The sequence below is a fragment of the Triturus cristatus genome, chromosome 7 (assembly GCF_964204655.1).
Source record: "Triturus cristatus chromosome 7, aTriCri1.1, whole genome shotgun sequence".
Lineage (NCBI taxonomy): Eukaryota > Metazoa > Chordata > Amphibia > Caudata > Salamandridae > Triturus > Triturus cristatus.
The window spans coordinates 1491637727-1491659852 of record NC_140590.1 but is presented as its reverse complement, the minus strand read 5'-3'; the positions used below and the strand labels follow the sequence as shown (position 1 = coordinate 1491659852).

Below are 22126 nucleotides of genomic sequence, written 5' to 3'. Positions count from 1 at the left end.
ATTTTAGCCCTTTATTACCACTGAGGGTACATTTAATAAAATGTGTTTGAGGTCAAAAGTTGTCAGTGTGATGGCTGAGAATGTAGCCCAATGGGCCCAACAGAGATATGAAGTAGTAGAAGTAACGAAGATTGTGAATCAGGGGGATCTGCCAGTGTGCTAAGCAGGGGGCACAAAGTTAGCACCAGCTGAAGATAGAGCAGCAGAGAACAGACTACCATTGGCGGGGTAGAGAGGAAGGAGGGTCTGGAGCAGGACAGAAGAGACTTGGTCGTTTGTATTAGAGATTAGGAGGGATTTAGGGCAGACTAGCAGGGATTTTGGCAGTGGAATGATAGTAAGCAGGGGTGAACAATCGATGGTAACACGATCTTCCCCATTTAGGTGGAAACAAGTTCTTTTTCAAAGGCACGTAGTTCATACTTACTTTTCCACTGCAAGCAAAAGGTACTTAAAGACGTTTATTCTATGTTCAGAGACCGAGATCAAAAGTCATTCTACATCCACAATTCGGCAAGGCAGTTTCACAGAAATACTAATTGTTCACCTCTCTTCGTCCTTAACAAAACAACACCTATGAGCTTCACAGTCCTCTAATTAACTTATTCTTCAAGGTAGAACTGCTGGAGTTCACGGCCATCCCAATTAAGTCAGTTCAGTGTGACTTTTCATAATACTCTAAGTAGAAATCCATATTAATGCACTGAAGTTCTCAAGCCCACAATGATTAAAAAACAAAAATGATGCAATACTAACCTATGTATTATGTGAATAACTATAGGCTATCTTACTTGTATCAAAAAGAAGTGGACATTAATGGGGACATTTACCTTCATGAAACCCACTAAGGTAACTCCATTGTTTTTTTAATTCTCAACCAATGTGGTTTTTATTTCAGTGACAATGTTCACAGTGAAGCCCTTAAGTCAAATACAGAAGTGTAACTGGGCTGGATCAAACTGCTCATTCCAAGGGAGCACTTCGTGTGGTACCTATTTCAAAAGGGGTATCCTAGATTAAAAATTGCCTAGGGGTGCCCTACTTCACAAGTCCTGTTTTTCTATTATTGGGCCTCCAGACAAAGTTACAAACAGAACGTTGATGCTATTAGAGCAAAATGTGTACTCTGTATCAAGGGTCAGGTCTACATGTTTCGTCCCCAATATGCCCAAATTGAGTAATTTGGCTTTCATCAGGACCGGCAAGGCTCGACACATCTACTCACCCACTCATTATGGTGAGTCAAATTTGATCAGGGCAAGCTATATTTAGTGCCCACTCACCCCTTCTGGCAAGCTGACAAACACCTGGTGTTCTATTCACTCACAAAGTGAAGGAACATTAGAGATGCCCTTAAATCTTGATTTTATCCTGTCACATTTATTCTATGTTCAGGGAAAGAGGTCAAAAGTGATAGAGCTAGATTTCATCAAGATTAAGCATCGCTCTGTTTTGTGTTTCAGACAGACTGCATTTAAAATGGCACGCAGATTTTGGTGCAAGTGAAAACATATGAAACATGAAATGAGGCCTAGTCAAATGCCTTTTAAAATGGCACTTTTGGTGCATGCACAGTGAAGGACATGAAATGAGGCCTGGTCAAAATGCTCTCAGTCTGAAATGCTTTTATTGAAAACCATGCTTAATTAATTAATCATGGACGTTTAAAGTGTTTAGTTCAGATTTAACCTCACTATAGAATGTACATTTAATTTAGAGAATGTTTTTTTTTAAACTTTTAAAGTAGCACATAATTGTGCTGAACTAACATGTGTTTTTGCAGTGTAGAAAACTCGTGATTTCAGTTTCCTCTTTGGCTTTGAAGATAAGATCTACACTCCCTGTTCCCATCTCAAGAGACTTGGCTTTGTTGCATATTTAGACAATGCATATTCAGTTCATAACACATCTTCTTATAATGTGTATTAATTAATCAACCATGCACCAACACTACATGTGGGGCAAAAGCATTTTGCATGAAAAGCTATCTAAAACATTAGAGCATATTGCTATGAGTATGTATTAATTGTTTGCGCTTTGAAAATTTGCACTAGAGAATGTTTATGCTATGTTGTACATTGCACATTTTGCATGTGGTGCACAAATGATAGAAAAGCTGCTTTAAACTAATAGCTTTTGCTAGGTAATAACTAATACAGGGTACTAGTATGCGGGAGGTAAACATAATAGGTTTTTTTCATAAATTAATATTCTTTTGTGTTGGTTTTGTTTTTTTTGGCCCAAAATAAAATGGATGCCTAAGAATCCAGCATGGCTGAGAATTGTTAGCAGTATGCTGAATGAGAGACACATGCGCAGAAGATTGTGCCAGTAGCATGAACTGCCAAGTGCCTCAAGTGAAGACACATGGGTCAAGGCCACAATGAACTGTACACTCCTACCATCGTGCCAATGTACCAGTGTTTGTGGAAGAGTGTCATCCCTGCGTGCGATGTGAAAGCGAGAAGGAAATGGACTGATACAATTTTCTGCTTAAATGTTGCAATATTGTATAATTATTGATGGTGAAACATATGACTGTATTAAGCCTTAACGCTTCCTATGTTAAAACCGGCATGGGTTGGATTTGCAATGAGAACAGGATGATGAGACCATCATGTCACCTATGCTAACAAATCAAAGTGCAAGTTTCTACTGAAACTGCAATATTATTAGTATAGTCAGCCAATAATTAGAGTAAAAATAATGAGCCTTAGGGAGCGTGTCAGACTAGAAGAGAAAGGAGGAGAGAGGAGTGGAGAAGAAGCAGATCAGACCAGACATCATGTGGGTTAGGTACGCGAACGTTGCGGGTGCAGCCTGGGAGGAGATTGCGTCCGAGGAGAGACAGAGAGAGGAGGGGGCAGAGAGGCATTGGCTAGCCGTGCACGTCATATTTTTGGCAAGGCAGATCACATTCCTCTGTGGTCTTGTGAAGGGAGGGCAGCCTCTCTGTGTGAGACACAGAGAGACAGATGGACAGACCAGGGTAGAGAGAGCAGCTGATGGAACAGGTTTAGATTTAGATGCTAAAACTTTAAGTTTATGCTTTGACTAACCAACTAGTTTTGAAAAGATGTATTTGTCTTATGCATTTATTTCTCTTTATGGGAGATTTTTGCCAATTATTAATTATTGATTAGCTGTGCAAAACTCACTCTTGAATTATATTTTCCTGAACTCATTAAAGTATTCTGACTGACATTTGATGTCTCATTACCTTCCTTTATGGAATGCCTTGTATTCAATCTGTAATATGTTCTGTATTAATTCTATTTTTTCTATTTTGAATTCTGTAACCTTATTGATATTTGACTAATGAATAAAGGGTCAGAGAACCTTAACTTTGAACTAGAAAATAAAACCCTTTAAAGAATACTCACAACTCTATTTATTGGCTTAAATATTAATTGCATTTTGATTTTTCATGTTTATGTAAAGTCTCCTGAAGGTGATACCGGGTGGCAAAGGTCCATCACCTTTAAAGCGGTAAACTAGAGGTAAATGATGTTTTGCATTGAGAAATTACCGTGAAATTACCGCTGGATCAAAAGTCAGTCTACATCCCCAATTACTTTACTTTTCCTGACTGCAAAGTTAGAGGATTTTGTAAAGTGAACTGTCTGACAAAAGTGCTGTACAAAAAGTATGAAATTAAATGCTGTAGGATTATTCTAGCACATTTAAATAGCAAAAAAGTGAACTGTACACACATTTCGAAATACATTTCAAAAGTTATGAAAGACCTTGTTTTGTAATTTTGTGTAATGAATACATATTTTAATAGGATGAAAACAAATCATAACACTTTACTTGGTGATGTGCAATTTATAAATATGTTTGCAGAAACCCAATTTCCACAGATTATGGTTTATACACTATGTCGTTTTATAAGTAAATCTGCATGTTAGTGGGAACGTTTATGGCCATTTTAATGGAAAATGTGTTGTCTGTGTAAATGACAGTAAACTACCACCTCATTATTTAGTAATATATTTATCAAAAGTGAGTTTTAAACATGAACTGAGAAACATTCCTGTCCCTACCCTGATGGCAATGCTAGAAGTTGACTAAAAGGGAGGTCAGGGGTCAAATGTACCCCATGTGTGAGCTAGATGCTTATTATGCATGAGGCAAATGTAAGTCTATTAAATTAAACCAAATCGTTTTTTTTTTTGCACAGAAGGAATGCTGAACTCACATACTGGAAGGTGCTCTCAGATGTGATAGTAAAGACAAAGGTGGCTTGGAAAATAAAATATTTGTCTAGGATGACATGATGAAACCAGTTTATGGGTCAAATACATTACAGTTAGGTCGAATCCAGTTTCTAGACCTACAGATCTAGTAACATTTTTATGATTTATTGAGCCCTGGCCGGGTGTAAAGATCCAAAGGAGTCGTTTTTTTTTTTTTTTTAATATGCATAGAAAGTAACAAGGACTTTTGTGATTGAGACGGACTATAGACTCTGGATTTGCACTAACAATTAGGGCCTCTTTACGGACTTTTCCAGATACAGATGATAGACAATTTTATCCCAATACCTCGGAAACTCTGCAGTTCATTTTTAAGCATCTCAATGGAAATATTTCTAACTTCATTTTTGATACCCAAATCGCACTGTAATCAGTTATAAAAGCACCTGGGTAAAAACATCATGCCTGCTTGTGAAAGCTCTTCATATTACATGCAATTACTAATCAATCACATTTTTGTAGGGTGGGCTCTGTCAAATTCCCAGATTGAATAATCAGTTATCAAAGACTGCCGTCTATGCAGAATCCTGAACACTATCACAAAACTATTTCATAACAGAAATAACAAGTGACGTGCCTATTAATTGGCCTTGGTGAGATTTCTGCATAATTTTATGTTACGCTTGTTATCCGAAATTAGCAAAAATAAGGCTATTACAACACATCATGTAATTACGTGTGTTCACTGTAAAAAGTTAGCGCAGGCAAACATCAACCAAAAAATGGGTGGATGCTGTGTGTGGTACTTGTGTTTTTTGCACTATTTTTTAACGTGGAATGTGTCCTCACATTGAATGCACTTTGATCTAAAATGTAGCGCCACATATTTTTGGCGCCATTACATGCCATTTATCACAAATTTCACATAGTTATGCAAAAGCATATTACCCATTTTTCGCACACCCCACTACCAATATGTCTCAATTGCTTCACCAGTCTCCTATGCTGGCACCATGATGCAGCAGCAAAGCTGGAAGCCCAGCAGCACAGCATGTAGACAACAGGTGGACATCAGCTGCCTATTAGCCTCTGTATGCATCAGACTTATCCCATCTTTATATCAAGCCAGCTTGTTTACATACATATTAAGTATTTTTAAAGCTGATGCTCAAAATGGAAACAAGCGGAAAACGAGGAATATCGAAGTAAACCATTTGACAAGCCAATATATATATCCGATAAGGCTACAGTGCCATTTTGCAGCTGATGTTCATGTGAATACAGAATATGGAACATGGATCAGACAGAAGGATAACTCAGTGGAGCTGAGCTTGTGTTGCTGAGATCTGTAAATAACCTGCAGGCCACAGGATGAATTCTACCTAGCACACTCAGCTTTTCATCCAGATAAAAAGATTAACAAAAGTGCTGTTTGTTGCAAAGTCATCCAGTGTGCCCTGTGCACCCCCATTATTTAGGTCGAGCCTGGGCAGCACATGTGCTGCTCTGCGAAGCATGCTGTATTCAGGTAGGGACTTGAAGCTCCGCCCATATTTTTCATTGGCTCGAGTCATTGTCCACTGTATACTGTGGCTGTTCATTGATCAATAGGCCTAGTAGTCCCTACTTAGTACCAACTTGTCTCATTTTGTAACCTCCCATGGCGACACCCCCTTTTATGCGTGTTGTTACTCTGTAGGCTTTAACTACAGCCTCCGAGCACTATCTTCTCAAATAGCTTTTTCCTGTCTGCTGTTGCAGGCAGGACACGCTGTCGGCACGGGCGCTGTATGAATTTGCAATGCAACAGGTCTCGCATTTGTGAGAGTTTACGCTATTGGCATTGAAAATGACAATGCCTTTTAATGATCTGTTTTAAAAACAACACATAAATAAAAGGCATTGTCATTTACAATGCAAATAGCTCAAGCTCTCGTAAATACGAAACCTATTGCATCACAAATGCTTGTTGCTGACTGGTACTGGTGGTAAATGACTGACTTCCCCTGCGCTCTTTCTAACCAGGTCCAGGGCCAGTGCTATGTTGAAAACACACACATACAGGGTACACTCTGTGTTAGGGTGCACCTATGAGTGGCATGACCTACCCTAGAAGTCCCTAGTACGTAATAGGGCAGGGGGATTAAAACTACCTTCAAGTCCCTAGTATATAATAGGGCATGGTCGTTTAGAGGCCAGCAGCCCTTTCTAGACTTGCATGTGTGCACTGCTGAGAGCCGGAGAGCATTATAAAAGCAGCCCTGCGATGCAGCACAGCTTTTAAATATAAATTTGACTCGCTCTGATGGCAGGGACACTTAGAAAAGTGCTAAGGTACATTATCTTAGCTTATTAGGTACCCCCAGGGTCTCCCCTAGGCGTCCCAGGTGTAGGGGGGGGTCTTGTAATTATAAGGAAGACCTTTATAAAGAAGGTTTTATATGCCTTGGGGATAAAAAGTTCGCCCATTTCACTTCCCCCATTGCAGTAAATTGCCTCCCATAATCGACTTTGGTGCTATGAGCACTCTGGTGTGAGGATCTACACCATTGTTGCATATTTATGACCCCTAATATCTCCCCAAGGTGTACGAGGGGTGGAGGGTAATGTAGCTATAAGCAGGGCCCTTATAAAGGTTTTCATATGCCCCAGTGCTGGAGAAATTGCACATTTCATTTTCCCCATTGTAGATCCCCTGCCACATAGGATAGCATGGCAATAGTTTATTAATGCGTAACTATCGCTAGGAAATAACAAATATCATTCAAGGACTTAGGAAATTGGTATTGATAAATTCAACAATATGCTATTGTTGACGGGATCTTAAAGTACATAGAAAAGAAGTTATAAGACGGTCTTGTCTGTAAACCAAGATTAAGCCTTCCTGCCCTCTTCTCTGACTGATCAGAGTTAACAGGATTAGCCAAGCTGCTTTGATGAAGTGATAAGTGGCTCACTCAGGGAGAGGCTACCTGGTAGAGAGAGCTCTGCTACAGAGGAATGCCAAAGACGAGGGGAGGGGTCGTAAGGCATGGAACTTCAAAGGGAGATAGGACAGGCAGGGAATGCCAGGCCCATCAAACCGCCAGCCCTTTTTACCCAGCCAGATGGCAGGCTTAAGGCAGGAATTTGTAGATGGTAGGGGGGAGGTGATCTAATGTAATGGTCCATACTGGAGGTTGATTTAACTAGTTCTTGCTCCTCTGGTGTGATTTCAGCCATACTAACTTTTGGAGGAATTGTGCTTTCTGAGAGAAGATTATGTGCCACACTCTGGAGAAGTGGTCATGCTCTGGGGTGTTGCCCTGCACCTCACTGGACAGGAGTGCATTCCTGTTTGACCCCAAAGAACACTGAATAAATATGAGGGAGGTGCAGAACCACTCAGATCTGCTGCTTGAAACTAAGAGAAGAAGAAGGCTTGCCAAGCTGGAAACATGATTTGCAACATCAGACCCTGCAATCTGACTGACTGCTTCTGCTGCATTATCTGCAACTACAGCCCTTTGGATGTACCTTGCTTCAAGAGGACCCAAGAAGAGTGGCCTCCATGCAAGCTACAGGTTAACAGAGCTAACCTGGACCATGACCACCAAGAATCCCCTGCCTGGAGTTCGGCCAGTGGATTTGTAGAGGTTGTGTTTAGGTGCATTGTGGGAAATGTGGTCCCAACCTTTCAAGGACCATCTTGGAGATTCCAGACCCTTGGATTGTGTGTTGGACTCTTTGGACCCTCAAGAGGAACTTCAGGAAGACGTGCCAGACGTTTGGAGAAGTTTGGAAAAAAGCTCCATAAGGGGACCGACTCAACCGCAAGAGTCAATCCGCCCATCTTCAACCACGAGCCGGCCTGGCCTGCTGGTGTTTAACCCGCTGAAAAGCTCAGGAGGTCCGACTTCCAGAGTTTGACCGGAATCTCCCTGGAAAGCTACCAGGTAAACCATCTCCGAGTCTGGACTGGTGAAGAGCACCGAGGGACCTCGACAAAATAAGCTACAGAAATGTTTTTAAGTCCGAAGGTAAATTCTCGACCGAGGCCTACCGCGAGGGGTATGCGAGCAGGGCTCTATCACAGTCGGCCTTAAATTTTGAGTTTATCCCAGTCAAGCGCGACCAGATGTCCCAAGGTGCCGCTATAGCCTTTTAAGCGCTATTTAGAGCTAAATCTTTAAAAGTTCATATCTCTGGTTCCCTACATGGGTTGTTTCTCATTTTGGTGTCATTTTAAAGATAAATATATTTCTAATGTTTATAAATTGGTGTGGGATTTTTATTGTGTCTTATTTACTGCATGGGTGTTTTTAAATACTTTACATACCTGTCTCCTAAGTTAAGTCTGCCTGCTCGCAACCAAACTACTAAGGGGTGAGCATGGGAATAATTTGAAAAGAACGAAGGACAGGGAGGGAGACCACAGCAAGAGCCAAGGGTGGAGAAAATAAGGTTTATATACAATTCTGCAAATAGTTAGGAAGCACTACAGTACATCTACTTGTATAATGACCATAACACACAAAGTGAGAGCTGAACGTGCTGGTGAATTGTGGACGACGCAGTGACACAGAGGTGTGAGAAACAGCATGAACGGCGCAATAAAGAAAATACAAAGGTCAACAAACAATATAATTATATACAATTAGTTACAAAAAATTATTCAGATAGTTCAGTTGACCACAGAAGAGCCTAAGTTCTAGGCTGTGTAGTCGACGGCGTCTCAACCTGGATAATTTCAGGTCATCATCAGGACAGAGGTCATAGGTTAAAGGGTAATGCTTCTGGTAAAGATAAGGCGTCGCGTGAATAATTAGTTAACTGAACAGACGCTGTATGAATCAAGGATTCGGGATCCAAAGGGCGCAGGACGCAAAATGGCCAGCCGGCCAGAGCGTGAGGATGGAGGGAAGGAACCGTAAGGGGGGCCAGTATGAGGGACAAGGGCAGTATTTGTATTGTAAGGTCCCAGATGAATGACGTGGGGGAAGGAACCAGAGTTTAGATACGAGGTCGGAATTTAATTTGAAAGATCCAAGTCACGTAATGCGCGGAGACTAAATCAATCCCGGTGTAGGAGCGAAGAGAGAATGAGAGTTACCTTAAGAGAGGCTCAGGAAGGTACCCAGAAGAATCTGTATTTTTTCCCCACTCAGAGGCTCGGGCTGCTATCTATGCGTCTGTTCCATAAGTGGTCTGGTGGTAACATGCGCCCTATTGATACTCTGTTTCGTACCCCCCTTACCATTCCATGCTATATTCAGTGCCCTACCATCCACAGATGCCCTTTTGGTACCCCGCACTCAAGGTGTGCTCTGTTTTGCACCCTCACTCCTTCCTAGTACATGCTGTGTTTGGTGCTCTGCCCTCCCAATATTCTGCATTGTAACCCCACTCTCTTGCCAAGATGGACTTAGTTGGATACTCTGCACTCCATCGCGTGTGGCTTGTACACTTCTTACCCATACATTTTCCGTATGGAACCCTGCTCTTGAGGATCTCTGTTTGGCCAGGAGCCTAACTTCTCCTTCTTCCTAACACCTAGCAGCGCCCCAGTTCCCCAGCTCCTCCCCTGAGCTGTGCTGCTGAGCTCTGCCGCTCTAAACTCCCTAAAACCAGCCCAGCTGTGCGGCTAAAATTTATAAAATGTTTGATGTGGAATTCTGCAGACACTGTGTCACTGCTGACAAGGTACTGTTGGCACCGGGCACTGTTGTCTATGACCAGCCCCTCAGGTGCCTTCCTGTGCTTATAGGAGCTATACCCAGGGCCGGTGGAATAATGGGGAAGGGGCAGATTGGGTGGCGGGGTTGAGTGAATTGTGCAGCGGGAGGGGCATAATGGGAGATGTAGTGGGGTCGGTTTAATGACAACAGTGTTGCTTCATTGTTTGGTAGTGTTTGCACGTGTTGACACCTGTTATGCAAAGGTTTCACCTCATTAGTAACCACTGTGTGAAAACTAACATCACACACCCTGTCTCCTCTGGTCGGCTTACTTTGAAACCCTTTATCTCTGCGAGCGGAGTTTATTACACTGTTATACTGCCTTTAAAATTGTCCATGTTTGCAGAAACAGAGTATCATGGCAGCTACCTTTCCTGATAAAGAAAGCTTAATTTAATTACATATACATTTCAAATGTCTTCCAGGCTATGCTCCAGACACAGCCTTTGCGTAGAGTGATGCTCCTCACAGCAGAGCTGACTCCACCATGGAGCAGCCAAACCAGAGGCACAAGGAAAGGGTTCTACTTTGAAGTGTGATTAAGTTAGACAAATGCTTGGCCTTACCTAAAGCGTCCCCTTCAACCTGCAGCTCCACCTCTACTCACCCATAGCATCTACAACAAGCATTTGCAAGGCAATAGGTCTCGCATTTGCTATAGTTAGAGTCCATACTCATAGTGTATTAGCAAAGCAACTCACTACATGAAACTACCCTTTGTATAGAGAATCCATACATGTTGGATCTTAACAAATAGATATAGTACATGAATCTATCTGTTGTATTAAGAGTCTGTACTGTGCGGGCCTCAATGGTGTGAATCACTACATGATGCTACAAGCAATATAAAAAGTCTGCGTTGGTTGGGTTTCAACAATGCAACTGACTACATGATGTTACACTGGTATAAAAAGTCCATATTGGTTGAGTCACCTGTAGTATGGAGAGTCTACCAGTTATTTCTTAGTTAAGCGACTTGCTGTGTTACGCTACTTTAAGATAAAGAGTACATACCGATTGGGTTTTTAGTGAAGCGATTTGCAAACCTTTGGTGTATATATAGCACCGTTCAGAGTAAATGAAATTATTCATAGCACGAACTAGACTCGAAGCTATTGGAGCAGCATTGCTTATGTAGTACTCTCCCTAGTCCCCTACCCTACTGCAAGTGTCCACTGCACAATATTGTGCCTTGCACTGCAGCATAACTGCGGCTGATACAATACGGCCGGGCCTCCATTTTTAAACTGCCTCGGAATCTGCTGAAACATGTTAGATGCGAAGTAGTTATTTAAAAATAATGCACAAACCTGCTGGACTCTGTAGGAAGCATTGCAGAATCTCCTCAATGACTGCTTTCAAATTGGAAGCCAAAAGATTACTAATGAATAAATTCTTACCTTAATTGGGCTAGGTTCACCTGCTCGAAGCCATTGATCCTACACTCATTGTACCATCATTTGATGCTGCTCTTCCTTACCACATAGTGTGCCCCACTGCGTAGCCTACTATATACCCGTTTATTGTATTACTCTCCTTGACTAATTTGTCTAATAATTATGCGATTTTTCCTGTTTTTTTTTTATTCTTACTTGAAGTCGACATTGCATTTATGTCCTTCCTTCCATCCTTTTGTAAAGCGCTCTGATATCCTTCGGGATCTTGTTCGCGCTATATAAAACTTTATAAATAAATAAATAAAATATACGACTCAGAACCGCAATGTTTACCCTCACTAAAGCATATGCCCTGAATAGTCGATAATGCACACACAATCTGGAGCACATTCACCCATATCGGATGTTAATTACCTATTGTCGAATTTCACCGACACCACGTCTCATCCCATCTGGTACACTGCCTCCTCCTTGGGACATTGTGGTACGCCGCAAAGCTTGTTTTCCAAAGTGCACATGGGTGCCTCCGCCTATGTTTTGGGCTATCTGGTTAAACGGTGAGCGGGGGCTACAGTCGGACTCGCCGACCTCTCCCTGAACCTCAGCAGGAACAGTAAAACACCAGAGGAATTTCTTCTGCTGCTATCTCGCTGACAAAAACCCCAAATTGAACACTGTGTCTCCGATGGAGAGGGCAAGAAGCCCTCAGAGTTGGGAAACACTGCAAGCGGCGCATATTTTGTTTGTGCCCTATGTTGCCACGTGCATGGACTGTTTCACACGCACACTCAAATTATGTAAATGTGTGTCAGAGTCTGCCCCACGGAAAACAAAGCAGTTAAAAGCGGCGGTGGAATAGTATTACCGAGTACACATGAGAAGTGGGGAGTAGTAAAGCGCTCCAATAAATCAGCTTTAAAGTTAAAAAATAAAGTCAGCGCCACGGCAGATGCAGCAATAAAAGCGGCGGTGGAATATTATTATCAAGGACACATGAGAAGTGGGGGAGGTGTAAAGCGCTCCAATAAATCAGCTTTAAAGTAAAAAAAAAAAGAAACTTCAATGCCACAGCAGAAGCAGCAAAAGGAGAGAGGGTTGTTTGTGGAGTATGCGGTGGATGGGGGAGGGATTATTACAAAGCAGACGGGAGAGCCATAGTAAGCAAGAGCAAACACTGACTGACAGAAGGCAAATCGTTTAAAAAGAGTTATTGCAAACGGCAAATATAAAATGATAGCGTATGTAAACTGTAATTGGCCGGTGCTCCTCACCCCTAAGCGGAAGTGAGGTTTCCGCTGCAGGGCCGAATTAGGAGACAGGGAAGAAGACTGTCGCTGCACTGAGCCTACGGTGAGCAGCAGGCGGAAATAGAGTAGCAGTATTGATTACAGCAGGTTTAGCACTGTCTGCTGATGCTCACCCTAAAAAGGGCAGTGCTTCAGGAAGTCTAATCAGCAGCCATTTGCTAACAAAAGGGTTCATTTCATTTCTAAAGGAAGTCCTTTCACCATCCCCTCACTTACACCAGTGTTTGCATCCCCTGCCCTCCAGCTAGCAAAATGCTGGTAATACAGTTCCATTGTCTTGGAAGCTGTCCTATCTTCCACCTGGTGTCAATGCAACTCAAAGGCATTTAAATGTATCCCAATCCAGCGTATGATTAATACTCCCGAGTCAAACCTGAGGTTGAACACCAGAATCCCTTTTCAGTGTGTACATTATTTCCCATGTATTTTCTTGACATATGCGTCCAGCCATTATTTTTTCACTTTCAACCATGAGCTGATTAACTGACCTGGCGGGATCGGTGGACTAGCAGTGATCTTACACCGGGGAGATGGTTTACTTGATTCTAGTACCTATTAAAAATGTCCAATATAGCACAATCTTCACAAGTAAATAATGTTTCTTCTTTCTACATTCTTGCAATGCAAAGATGGCTTACATGATTCTAGTGTCCATTAAAAATGTAAATGCAGCACAATCTTCACAAGCAAGTAATGTTGTTTCTACATTATTGCATCCTCAAACTGTACGTTGTCTCAAAAACATTCACTACATTCCTTAAATCCAGCATTAAAAAACTGTCCTTTAATTAAAACTTCTGTTTGTCGCCAGTCCTTTTTTTTCTCCTTTAAATGTCCCTCCACTTCCCTACCATCCTCTGCAAGCCTTCTCTGTCTGAGCACAATCTACTCTGGACACATGTACCTTTGACTTCTCTATCCCAGCAAATTTCCCACAACTCATTTAAAAGATCACAATCTCTCCTCCTTCCGCTGAAAGCCATACCTATGTAGCCTAACAATACATAATCTCCTCTAACTCCTGTATTAATCCCACCAATCATGTGCTTGAGCTCACCGTCCCTTCCCCTTACTAATGATTACAACCAACCACTATTACTTTGGTCCACCATAAAAAAAATGAAAGGACTGCATGGAATCGTTTGCTTTGAGGGCGCAAGATGAATCCCAATAACAAACAGTAACCAACAAACACCGAACTATTAACCTAGGGGTCCAGAGCAGCGTGCTGCCCGGTGTAAAGTGGTTTGATACTGCGTCAGGGGTAGTAAGTGCTATATAAATACAATTACTATATTTATGGACTGCGTGGTCACGTCTGAGAGAGCTGCTTACCGCACTAGGTATTATACCAAACAGATAATTCATTGTGGAGCGTCTTTTTATTTGATTTTATGTATATTGTATTAAGATATAAATTATTTGCCTGTATTGTATTCTCCTCTAATGCTCCTTTGCACATGCACTTTATTATAACCCTGTTTTGCACTAATGAATTAGTTGATTGCTTTTACTGAAGCAGTGTGTGTAGATGCTGCTTGCTCTCCGTGTATTTACCCCACCTCTTGTTGCACATGTTTTTATAATGACATTGCCCCGCAGCTGCAGAGAGCATAGATATTTATGGCTATTTACTGTACGTCACCATGCTGTTCAGTCAATTGTACTTTATATGCTTTAACAATTCATGTAGTAAATGTTTTGCCTTTTAATGTATAGTTTTAACCATTGTAAGGCTAATAGCAAAAACAATAAACTTGAAACTTTGGCGAAAACGGTATTGCATTACAGGCCCGTTTCAACCACTTAACTAAAATCTTCAACTTTGGGTAAATCATATTCTCCCTATGCCTGCATTATATGAGAACTTTGAAACAGGTTCAATAGAAGATACGAGCACCAAGGATATAAACACAGGGCAGGATCCAAAAAAATGTTCACTCATATAGGAGTTATGTCTGACATTGAAAAATTCTTACACTTTACATTTCACACCAGCGCTGCTATCCCTAAGTATTGAAATATCTTTAACTATTTAGTCTCAAGTTCTGTTCTTGCACTTATATTAAGATTACAATAAATTCACGAAGTCACACGCTGTACTTTCCTTTTTTAAATAAAGTAAAATTAATCAAATTGATTACTCCTCCTCACGTGGGGGTGTAAGGCTATTTGTAATGTGTTCCAGTCCACACCAATTTTCTTATCATGCACATACTTGCTAGCAACTTTTGGTCATAAGTACTCTTATTCCTGACACACAAAAACGCAGAGCGATCACACAAATAGGCCACACACACAGGCCGAAATTTAAAAAAACAGTTTTCTTTTATCACAGTTTCATACTTGTCCACTAGACTACAACTGGGGAGGAGGGTTCTAATCTGAAGCTCACTAACTGCACTCATTAAGAAAATGCTATTGCAGAGGGTACTTTGGGAAGAGTCTTAACACAGTGTTTATCAACATCACAGTTTGGATTAGAGCTCAAGCTCCCTGGATACACAGCTACAACTACTCACTGGACCACCTAGCAGTGAGGATGGTGATATCTGCCCATCATAGTAAACTCCCCAACTTTTATGGTGAGGTATTTGTCAATGTTTTTTTCTGTTCAACACTGAGTCTGATTTAAGTGTTCCAAACTTTTGCAGATAAAGAAACGCAGGAATTAACTGTTAGGCCTTTTCTCTGGATCGGTTAAATGGTTGCTGAGCAGTATCTGTGGCGGATACTGCTCTTTACAACTGGTGTCACAGGGCCCGAGCTACTACTTGTCTTGCATTTGGATTACCAAGTTATTCCCATTATGCGCTTGAGACTACAAGAGTAGAGATTGTCAGCAGTCACAGCTACCTCCAGGAAGCGATAAAAGTAGTACGATAGACTGGAGAAGTTCAATATCCTGCCAGATCTATATCCAACAGTCTAAGGGTTTGGTTTAGAGGATATCAGTACAAAATGAAACTGTTACATGTTCGTGAACGCTCACGTGAAATGCAAAATTCATCTGGACTGAAGAGATGACGATTGCATTTACCCGCTTGAAAGAATTTGTGGTGAATGCTCTGTTTGAAACCTTTCCTTGTTGGCAAACAATGTGTAGTAATGGTTCACGCCAGCAACAGTGGGCTGGGAGGTGTGTTAATGCAAAGAGACAATGGTAAGGAATGGATTGTTGCATTAGCTTCCAGGTCATTTAGGGAGCAGAAAATAATTACTCTGATTGAAAGGGAGTTGTAAGCCTGTGTTTGGGGTGCTGAAGATTTCAGAACTTTTTTGTGGGGCACTAGATTTATCATCAAGACAGACCATAAATATTTGGTTCACATGGTGGAACCATGAGGAGGCAGCATCATGTCCCCTAGATTAGCAAGATTGACCTCCAGAATACAGAGTTTTGAATGTCAGTTGGAATTTGTGAATGGAAAAAACATAAAGTACATGCTGACAACATGTCTAGATTGCTGTTACCTTCTCCTGGACATGAGGATGTAGACAAGGAAGAATGTTAAGTGGCTTTTACTTTTAGAGACATAAGGTTGATTGGTAGTACGCTTCCTATTGTTCAAGAAGGGAAATGGATGGAGGAAATGATAAAAGATGATGAACTTAAATTGGTATTGCATTGTATTTTACATGGATGTTCTGAAGAAAGGAAAATGAATGGTAATATCATGGGGTATTTCATTGTATGGGAAGAGTTGGCAATAGAAAATGGTATTATTGTTAGGGGGGCAAATTTGTGCCTCCATTTAATTTGAGAAAGAAAATTATCAAATTGGCTCATGAAGGTCACATGGGTATTTCAAGCACTAGAAGGCGGGTTAAAGAGTGTCTCTGGTGGCCTGGTATTAATAGTTGTGTTGAACGCCAAGTGAGAGTATGTGGTAAATGTGCTCTCGGTGATCCACAACCTATTGAGTTTCCTGATGCACCTTGGCATAAGTTAGGTATTTATATCCTTGGTTCTTTCGAAATTTTACTCAGACAAGAGGCTTTCGGTATTGTATTAATTGACTATTACTCTAAGTGGCCAGAAGTCAAGATGGTGAGGGAAGAAACTTCTAAAGGGGTGATTGCATTTTTGGATTAAGTCTTCTGTAGGGAGGATATTCCCCAAGAAACAGTTACCGACAATGGCCCTCAATTCACCAGTAAATGTATGGAGGATTTCTTTGGGAGATGTGGTGTGACGCATAAAAGGATAGCGATGTTCCATCCAAAAGCAAATGGTCAAGTGGAAAGGTTAATCCGTGTGGTTAAGGAAGCTATCCAATGGTCTATTAAAAGAGGTCTCAATTGGAGAAATGCTTTACAATCTATAGTTTCAGCATATAGAACTTTACCCAATTCTATTACTTCAGTAAGTCCTTTTGAATTATTGAGGGGACGCAAACCAGGATCCAAGTTAAAACCTTGGTGGTTAAAGATGAAAAAGAACAAGGATAACCAGGCTGCTGAGTTGAATTTAGTAGGGATTTGAGACAGAATGGAGGAATATAAGCTTAAGACGAAACATGATTTAAGGAATAGGAAACGTAGTGTGAGTAAACAAAAGGTGGATGTCGAGGACATGGTTCGTGTTAGGAAATCCACGATTAATGGTAATGGGTGTGGCATCTGGTCTGATCCCATACAGGTAATGCAAGTTTTCACAAATGCTGTATGTGTTGATAGTGGGACTGTTTGGAAAATTAACAGGGTGTCATTATTTAAAGGGAGAGTGGACAGTCTTGATAATCTAAGCAGCAATATGTTTTTTAGACGTGAAGGAAGAGGACTGCAGAAAGAATATGGAGCCGGTTGTGATTAACAATACTAAGGTTGCTCCCATGAATTTGAGAGTGAGACGTACACCTGCAAAGTTCCAAGATTATGTATTGACACAAAAAATAAAAAGGGGAAGGCGTGTTACATGTTGGTGAGCGCATTCTCATTCATTCACGTGTTGCTATTGTTTGCATCTCATCGCCGTTGTGCGACTGACACGAGCATGACATGTATGTGGTGCTCGTGTCATTTTCATATGTGGCAGCAGCGGCTGCAACGAGCTAGTTCAGGGAGATGCATTTTCATATGTGGCGGCAGCAGATACAATGAGCTGTCTGGGGGGGAAGGTTCGGGTTTGAAATGGACTTGGGATATATATGGGGGAAGCCTTCTGTTGGTTGACATTCAACTGCTCTATCTTACTTCTCAACGCACGCTGTCCGTTTCATAAAATAAACCTACAATTGGTAAAAGGACATCGTCTCACCTGCGTGTTATTTTCATGAACTCCATGAGGCTTACCCGCTTTCTTTACAGAAACTTCTCCAAAAATGTGATGTAACTCACAACCCTCCAAATAAGCATCTTGATGGTTCCACATTAGTCCTGCCAAGTACCACACATCAGGCGTTAAGACTAACATAAATCAGTGTGGTAATCCACATTACCGCACTGAAATGCATTGTCATGCATATGTGTAGTGTCTCAGCAGGTGTCTGACTGAAGCGATGCCGCTGCAGTAGAAGCTGTGCTCCATTAGGTGAAGCTGCATGAGCCTGGTGCAATGCTGGCAGCATGCAGTGCACAAACTGTGTGCTATCTGACCACAGCCTGCTGCATATATTCTGAAGCATTGAAAACTAATTTATCGTTTGAGTCAGAGTCTGCACCCACATCGCCTCAGCCTTGGGGCTGGCTGCATTCATCAGCCAAGTCTCACTCTCAGCTTTGCCGTGGCGCAGCCTCACGCGACGTGGCTGTCACAACAAACAGGTCCCCAGATGGGCAATATCCAGGTAAGTGTACATTCCGGGCACAGCTGGGTGCTGATAAATAAAAGCTATGAGCAGCTGTTAATAGTGTGAGGCTGTTTATCAGCAGCTCATGTGATTCCGACAACTTTTTTGTACAGGACACTGCAGAGTTTATTGGGTCAGGAGGTGGCAGTTCTCCGATTGTTTCCTGTGCTGTGACCTCCACGTTCAGACTAAGTGACACCGCATTATGGCCCTTTCTGTAACTCAGGTGTTTGAGCGGGCAGCCGTTCCCCTGGGCAGCATCCCTCCTGCTTTATGCCACTTAGCCAGTGTGATGATGGGTATCTTAGTGTTGTGCATAATGTGAGGCGAGCTGCTGTATGCATTTCAGTTTGTTAATCTATCTAGCTTAATCAGTCTCCCCACTACTGCAGGCGTGGAGAGGCAGCCTGAAACTAGGATGGCTCCTTGGCACAAGTGGAGCTTGCCAGGTGAGTGAGGAAACAAAATAAAAGGGACAACTGAGCAAGAGCCAAGGCGAGGGCCGGTTCTGGCTCTAAGAGCTTCTGCACAAGCAGAGCATTTCAAATATTTGCTATGTAGATCATGCTGTGCTATTCACAAACCGTGGGAGTGGCCACACAGGAATGTTTTCGTTAAGTGCGAGTATGCAAAAGGTGTGAAAAATAATAAAAATTACATATCATTGTGAAAAACGCGTATATAATGAAAATGAGGAAGAAAGAATTAGGGGTGAAAGGAGGTCAGAAAAAGGATCGTACGGGGGAAGTGGAGTTATGGAAGGAAGAGAAAGATAAAAAAAAGGAAGAAAGAATTAGGGGTGAAAGATAGACGGAAGGAGCATAAAAGAAATGAATAACTCAAACACAGAAGAAAAAAATTAATGTTAATGCAGCACTTTGTTTTTGGAAGTTTTTAAAGTGTAATGTGCGACTTTTTAGTACTGAACTGGAGGTCAATAAAATGCTATTTTGGCCACTCGCCGTCATAGGACAGTTCAGAGTATAGTGAAGAGACCCTGGAGTTGTTCTGCACTATGGAAGAGTTTACATATCTCAATAATGGCACCAGCTGCAGCAGAGCACACACAATGGGTAAAAACTTTCAGCTCAACACACACAAATTCAGTAGTGCAAGCTTCCCTCGTGATTTTACTGTGTGCTTGTGAAAGTGATGTTATTTAATTGGTTATGTACCGTTATGTTTATATGGGTAATTATGTGTGTCAAGACAACTGTTTGGTGGAGTGAGATGGTGAGTGTTTGTTGCATTTGTCAAGTATGGTGGTGATAACTCTCTGACCTTCTTGGCTAATTCTCTCTTTTAAACAACGGAGCTAAACAAGTGATGCTACGGCCTGCCTGGGATGGGCGACACATTTCTCAGTGGTACTTACTTACCTTTCTTCCACAGGTTTGCGCCAGCTGACAGTACTTCAGAATTGGAGTGCGAAACGATAGAACTGAGCCATCAGATCCAGTACACTATATCAGCATTATATCTCCTCAGAGAATGCTTAATTTATTATATCTCCTCAGCCAATGCCTAATTTGAGACGGTGGTTGCAGATTTGGGGCCCACCAACACTAAATTTGGGGAGGCAGCACTTATTTTTCTTCATCATGACTTTGATCCAGTGAAAGAGAGGGAATACATACAAGGGGAAAGAAGGAGGAGGATATTTTATATGTTTCCCTCTTCTACATTGCTTGATTTTGCTCGCGAAAAAGTATCACTCATTGTCGGTGAATGTCACTCAGAACTACACTGAAATTATGAAAACGTCACAGATAAGCAATCTGAAAGGTTGGCAGCTATGCCACCCCTACATAGTGTATCTAAACGCACAATTTATTTGAAAGAGAGCACTCGAGTTTCGCAGTTCCATGTGTGAATCGGTCATCCAAACTAGGAATGTTTTGCAATTTCGGAGTTGTAGCCTTGGTTTTGTTAAACAGGAGTACAAATCCCAGTATACCAACGAAACAATTCTGGGATGAATGAGCTACTCACACATTGAACAGAGTTCTGCAAGTGTGACAGTTTTATAATTTAGTTAATTGTAACAAACTGTCACTATGTGAAAAATTGGACATGCAAACATCACAGACTGCACACAAGCAACCGTAATTTGCACATATGCATAATAACACCTTACACTCAATTACACTATTTAAAAGAAGAGAGCCACGGGTGTCTTGCTGAGCTCTCGATTTCTTTTTTAAACGAACAATCACTTAAACCCCTCATCCTTGAGTACCCGCCACTAGTGCCCCCTGTTAAGTTGCGTGCATAAGTCTTTTTTCCCAGGTCTGTGAGAGCTCGGGGAGGCCATGTTCTCACCCCATTTACGGCAGAAGCTCGTGAAAATAACCACAACTCTCTGAGTATACAATGTCTATTACAAATAGGGTGTTGAGCAAAACCGCACAAAGGACCAAAGAGAAGACAGAGAAAACATACAAAATACGGTTATTCCGGGCTCCGCTCCGGTACTCACTTTCTTCATGGTGGCCGCCATTTTGCAAGACTGAACTATTCGTTTCGTGTGCGAAGGGGTGTTCCTTTACGATCGAAACATTGTCCTATTCCATAGAATCCAAATTATGTCCGAAAACGCGACATTTAGAGGGACAATAGACTAAAATTTCGAAAACAATATTGCAGATGGTACAAGTAAAATGGGTTTCCCTTAAGTGAACATCGTTTTGGTATGCTCCAACCCGAAAAACATCAGAAAGGCGTGAAAGTACAAAACGGACACTTTATAGACACAGACAGTGCTTGTTTCCGATTAAGCATTATCGATATTTACCGGACGAATTATACCATGGTAAACAACAGAGATTGAGCAATATAAACTAAAATTAAAAAACTTGAATTTTCTTTAAATTATTTGCAATTAAGATATGTCTAGAATGTATAATTTCGATATATTGTATAAGTAAAAAAAAGGAGTAACATAGGACCTCACTTAAAATAATCAAAACTTGTATCCGAATTCCTGCAATAGAGTACTTGGGGACTAGCACTAAAGAGTGGAAACCTTTACAACATGGCCGCCATAGTAGTGAAATGTTTCCCGGGGCTATGTTCTTTGCTCACCTGACAATCACATCACGTCTGTGGATGAATTTTTCTCTGCCTACTACAAGTAGACTGCGCGTTTATGCTTTCAGTCAACACTATGTCAGTATGTCAGGACCAAAGGTGAGGATTATGCATTTCTTTCTCCACTTTATTAAATCAGCAGCCTTTAAAGCATATATTTACAAAAACAACACAGACTACATATCCCATGAACCATAGGGAATGAGTCGCCATAACAACCATAGTCCAATCATAATCCAATCTGGTGTATATAACTGTGTGACTTCCATTTGTGTCAGAGTTGCCAGATTGGGCCGTTTCCCTGCACAAATTGTCGAAGTTTTCCCCATGTGTTGGGGGAAAAACCGCTCCAGTCAGCTGGGTAAAATATGGGCTGTAATGTATCCTTGTTTGCGTAAACGTTTTGAAATTGTGCGCTGCCTGTGCCCACCTATTATAATTTTCTGGCTGGCTGCACACTGCCCAGCACCAGGCTGTCTCGTAACAGGACCATCGATCATTGATAGTGCGAAAACACTGACTACCAATGGCAGTTTTGCAAGGAATCGACTTGTTTCTTTTTGGTTTTGCAATCATCCGTCACGTGTCTTGAGTCAGACATGTGTAAACCGCTGTATTCGCCCT

The 22126-nt window shown here is 41.5% G+C and overlaps 1 protein-coding gene across 1 annotated transcript in view; it reads right to left on the bottom strand.

The window, feature by feature from the left end:
• The window catches only part of PFDN4 (prefoldin subunit 4), a 78810-nt gene extending 57704 nt beyond the window's left edge, over positions 1-21106 (bottom strand). The window contains exon 1 of the mRNA XM_085619262.1: positions 20892-21106. Within this exon, the coding sequence (XP_085475388.1) occupies positions 20892-20912 (21 nt within the window). The 5' untranslated portion in view covers positions 20913-21106. The remainder of the gene's footprint in view (positions 1-20891) is intronic.
• Between the last annotated feature and the right edge of the window lie 1020 nt (positions 21107-22126).